The sequence below is a fragment of the Psammomys obesus genome, unplaced genomic scaffold (genome assembly GCF_907164565.1).
Source record: "Psammomys obesus unplaced genomic scaffold, mPsaObe1.curated_primary_1811, whole genome shotgun sequence".
Taxonomy (NCBI): Eukaryota; Metazoa; Chordata; class Mammalia; order Rodentia; family Muridae; genus Psammomys; species Psammomys obesus.
In genome coordinates, this window is record NW_026595871.1 from 20,982 (window position 1) to 26,608 (window position 5,627).

Consider the following 5,627-nt stretch of genomic DNA (forward strand, 5'->3'; position numbering starts at 1 on the left):
GCCCCAAATACTTTACCCAGCCAAACCTTTAAACAACATAAAGAGAGAAAACAAGATATAACATGGACAAAAACAAATTTAAACTCTACCTATTCACAAATCCAGCTCTATAGAAGATACTACAGGGAAAATTCCACCCAAGAAGGCCAAATACAACCAGGAAAACACAGTATTATATAAGTTCATATCAGCAAAACTAAAGAAGGGAAACACAAACACAATCATATAAACACACTCTCACAGACATACAGATACAGGCTATCTGGGCTGGAGAGAAGGCTCTGCCGTTAAAGGCTAGGCTAACAACAAAAAATATAAGACACACACTACCACCACCAACATCAAAATAACAGTGACAAAAACTGGTCATTATTATCTCCCAACACCAATGGCATCAAGTCCCTAGTAAAAGGACACAGATTACAAAATAGATTTTAAAAAGGTCCTATCTTTCTGCTTCATACAAGAAACATACCTCAGCACTAAAGATAAACATTACTGTTATTAATGATATGTTCCTAGCGCTAAACAGATGGCTCAACACCTATGGCTGGCTGCTCAGCCATATGGCCTAGGTAAGAGATAGACCACAACTGTCTGTAACTCCAGTCATGGGGGGAACAGATATTCTGGCCTCCACTGATATTGCACATGTACTTGGTATACACACTGGCAAAACTTCTGCACCTAAATTAAATCAATTTATTTTTAAAGAAAAAAAATAAGATATATGTGAAGAAAATGTTTTACATTAGGGAATGACATGTTCATGTGTCTTTTCACCATTTTCACTGTCTTCTCCTCCAAGAGGCCAGAAGACTACATCCAATGTCCTTGACTTAGAAACACAAGTGGTTCTTAGTCATGTGAGTGCTAGAAATTAAACTGAGTTTACAAAGGAGTAGTACCACTAACCCTCCAGTTCCCAATGATGTCATTATAATGCAGAGGAAGCAAATGCTGCATTACCCCTTCTGTCTCCTAGCACTGGAAGATGATAAAGGCCCTGATAAATGGCTAGAATAGGATTCAATGGATTTCCACCCCTGTATGAATGGACTTTCCACATTATTCTTTATTTTCATTGTTACCACAGTTCTCTTGATGTGAGTAAATACAACAAAAGGCTTTGTGGAAGCCAGTCAATTATATTGGAAAAAATCCACAATTTCAGATATAGTCTACTTTTTTGGAATGATTTAGAGACAGGATATGTTCACATAGCCATGGCTGTTTTAGAACTCAATCTGTGGAGCAGGGCATGGTGGCACACATATGTAATGCCAGCACTCAGGGAGCAAGAGGCTGGCAGATCTCTGTAAATTTAAGACCATCCTGGTCTACAAAGTGAGTCCAGGACAGCCAAGGATAAACAAGTAAATTCTCCCTCAAAAACAAACAAGCAAAAGTATTCACTCTGTGGACCATGCTGGCCTCAACCTCAGAGAGAGGGACCTGCCACTGACTCCCAGGTCTAGGATGACAAAGATCATTTTTGAGCCTCAGCTGAAATACATTTTTAAAATGACCTATCCTTGAATCAAGGAATGAAAAGATAAAATAAGATGTATAAAGGAACCATTATTCTTTTAATAAACAGTAATGATTCTTTAAATTCTACAGTTAACACAAAAGCAGTAATCATTTTCATTTGCAAATAGCATTATCCAAATCATATCATTTTCTTCCATCCTTAGATGACAATTTGTTTATAATATGAATAGAAGACAATATGTACTATTTCAACTAAGTTTATTTGAGTATCAATGAGCTCAGTGGGGGAATGTTTGTGGTACGTAAAACTGGCAACATAACTTTGAACATCATATAACAATGAAAATAAACCTCACAACGTGATCACAGAATCTTCATATATCTGTCATCGCCCAGGATCCCACAGTTACATTACACACACACAACATTCTTTTTTGAAATAACCCTCATTGCTTTACATTATCTAACACCTCTAGACAATTCTCTTAGAAGGAAGTTCTTCAAGATGATTTGACATATAGAAAATAAGGGAACATGAAGAAGCATGGAACTTCAAACAATATATACATACATAAACACATATTATTGAGCATTTTAACATTAACTATTTACATTCAAGTGAGGTTGAAAACCAAACATCTTAAAAGAATTTGTGAAAATGCAAAAAGTACCATGCTTTCTCAGAGACCCTTCCGTAAAAACTATGATCACACACTGCCAGATAGAAGTAAGCAATAGATCACACAAATGATGGAAATCCCATTCTATACATTGCAGCAGAAAAATATCTACCACAAAGCAGAAATGCAGATGAACAGCCACCACAGAAAGAATATCAGAACAACCTCATAAACATCTGTGAATAGATTTGCTACACATACAGCAAACTTCAGTACTTACTCCAAGGTTTCAATTCAGACCACAACCACAATTGATACAACCATTACATTTAAGTGAACACGGTAAATAATTTATTTCCTCCAAGGCTATAATAAAAACATATTTTAAAAAGTTTCTTTTCTTGAAATTGAATACATTTATTATGTCCAGTGTCATCAAATCTTATGCAGAAATACGGTTTCTCTCTTCTATGAATTCTTTTCTACTTCTTGACATCAAGATGATATATAAAGATTTAAAATATTTACAGTACTAGAGAGATTGCTTTGCACTTAAGTTCATTCCCAGGACCTAGGTCAGGTTTTTGACAACTTTCTATAATTCTTGGTATGAAAGGGTCTGCTCTTCATGGAAACCAGAATGGACAGGCACATAAACACAAAGAGACACACTGATAACACATAATGGAAATTCAAACAAATTCTTAAACAAATATATGTTTACTCATGAATGTTTTACTTGTGTAATCATTCATTACTGTAACTCAGGTGTTGAGGCATCTACAGGCTTATCTACAGAGTTTTTCTTCATCATGAATTCCTTTATGTAACAGAAATCAAACATGTAGATTTGAAGTCAGAGAAATGAATCCTCAGTTGGTGGTATCATTTATGAATGTTTAGGAAATGAAGCACTCTTAGAGAAAGTATGTTTCTTGGGGTGGGCTTGATAGTTTTCAACTGCATAGCATTTGTAATTCTCACTCTCTGCTTCATACTGAAGGTTGAGGCTGTGAGCTGTAAGCTTCCTTCTTCAGCTGCCACATGTGACACTTGGATGCCCATATCATAGAGATCCTATATCCCTCGGGAACCATAAGGCAAAGCAAACACATTTGGAAGTTGACACAGACATGGTGTTTTGTCACAGAAAAGGCAGTAAACACACATAAATTTTACAACTGGATGATTTATTTAATGTAATTGAAGAGAATTTTGAAATCTAAAAGGGTTACCTTATGGTTTAAATTCATAAGCCTTTTGTCCATGTGAGCTTTGAATTGGAAATAAAATAAGGATGGATGTTATAATGCATGAATACATTGTAGACACTTGTTAGAGTTTTCCTCCCAAATAATCTCGTGTAACTGAATGCAAGTTGGTGGGTCAAAGATCTTAACAAATCTTTTATCCCAATAGATTTTCTTCAGAATGAGTTCTTTCAGGTTCTCAAAGACTATTGTGATATGCAAAGGCTTTAACAGGTTGCTCACACACTACAGCTTTTACTCTTCTATAATGGTAACATGAAGAGGAAAACTACCATACTGACTACATTCATGGGGTTTCTCTGCAGCATGGCTTTTTCTCAAGATTTGAAAGACAACTACATGAAAAAGATTTACCACATTGTTTATTCATAGGTTTTCACTGCAGTATATGTTTTTTCTATGTATTTGGAGATATCTATGTTAAGAAAAGGCTTTATCACAATGATTTCAGGTGTAAGGTTTCTCTCTACTATCTGTTCTTTTATATATTTGAAGATGACTGTGATATGCAAAAACATGCAAAAGTTTTTTGCATGTGTAAACATGCAAATTAAATTTGTCCTAAGTATTGCCTTTTAGATATCAGCGTCTATTGAATTATAGGGTGAACCTAAGTTTAAGTTTATCATCTCTAGGAAAGCTGCAGGCTTCCCAATAGCTGACTAGCTTTCATTATTTATCTTTTGTTCTCCCAAACCTGACTGTTCCATACCACGGCTTCTGTTTCCCTAACATAATGACTGTCCCAAACCACAACTTCTCTTCCCTAAAATATAATACCTTTCCTAACCACAAAAGAACAAATGGATATGATTGTTTTAACTGTAAAACCTACATTTTGCATCAGGTGACTTTCTCAATGACATAAACCAATCCCATATCCTTAAACCCTGATTGATTAAAAAAAATTAAAAAACAGCACAGATGTTTACAAATTTCAAGCACAGAACTGCTGTAACTTTCTGGCCCAGTGAGTGGGTAGGTATCACAGTTCAGTTCCCAAGAATTTTATGTGGCCCTCATCAACCAGTAGTGCCATGATAACAAAAAATTTTTGTCATTTGCATTGACCTAGTGTTTGGGTTTTATTTGATTCAATGGACCAAAGAACGCAAAGGCACAAAGAACAGAAAGAGAACAGTTTTGCTTATATTCTCAGGATTTCTCTCCAGTATTAAACTTTTATGATGAAGAATGTAGATATGTGCAAAACTCTCATATTTTAAAACATTCATAAACATTTCTCTCCAGCATGAATTCTTTTATGATGATGAGTATACAAATGTGGAATAGCTTCACCATTTTAAATACACTCAGTTTTTCTGTCCAGTATGAATTTTTTCATGACTTTGAAAATGATTCTGAAGAGCAAAAGTTTTACCACATTGGTTACAGTCATAAGGTTTCTCCCCAGTGTGTATTTTTTTTATGTACTTGGAGAAAATTATGGCATACAAAGGTTTTGCCACATTGGTTACATTCATAGGATTTCACTCCAGTATGTTTCTTGTCCTAGATGAGTTTTACATGAAAAGTCTTTAGGACACTGGTTATATTCACAAGGATATTCTGCAATATGTATTTTTATGGTTTAGGAGATGACTGTGTTATACAAAGGTGATTACATTCATAAGGATTTTTTTTTCTCCTGGGTGTGTTCTTTTATGTTTTCAGAGACTACTCTGAAATGCATAGTCTTTATCACATTGGATACATTCTTAACATTTCTCTATAGTGTGAACTCTTTTAAGTACTACGAGATGACTGTGCTGTGCAAAAGCTTTACCAACTTCGGTTTCATTCACAAGTTTTCTCTCCAGTGTGAGTTATTTTATGTCTTAGGAGATGACTATTACGTGCAAAGGCTTTACCACATAGGTTACATTCATACGGTTTCTCTCCAGTGTGAGTTCTTTTATGTCTTAGGAGATCACTGTTATCTGCAAAGGCTTTACCACATTGGTTACATTCATAAGGTTTCTCCCCAGTATGAGTTCTTTCATGTGTTAGGAGATGACTGTAACATACAAAGGCTTTACCACATTGGTTACATTCATAAGGTCTCTCCCCAGTATGAGTTCTTTCATGTACTTGGAGATGACTGTAACATACAAAGGCTTTACCACATTGAATACATTCATAAGGTTTCTCTCCAGTGTGAGTTCTTTTATGTATTAGGAGATTACTTTTATGTCCAAAGGCTTTACCACATTGGTTACATTCATAAGGTTTCTCTCCAGTG

The 5,627-nt window shown here is 35.2% G+C and overlaps 1 protein-coding gene across 1 annotated transcript; it reads right to left on the reverse strand.

The window, feature by feature from the left end:
* Positions 1-4,957: 4,957 nt before the first annotated feature.
* LOC129685914 (zinc finger protein 625-like) lies at positions 4,958-5,623 on the reverse strand (the record flags this gene model as incomplete). Its single annotated transcript, XM_055619448.1, has 1 exon — positions 4,958-5,623. A coding segment is annotated over one exon (441 nt), but the record flags the coding sequence as incomplete, so codon positions are not given.
* Positions 5,624-5,627: the final 4 nt, after the last annotated feature.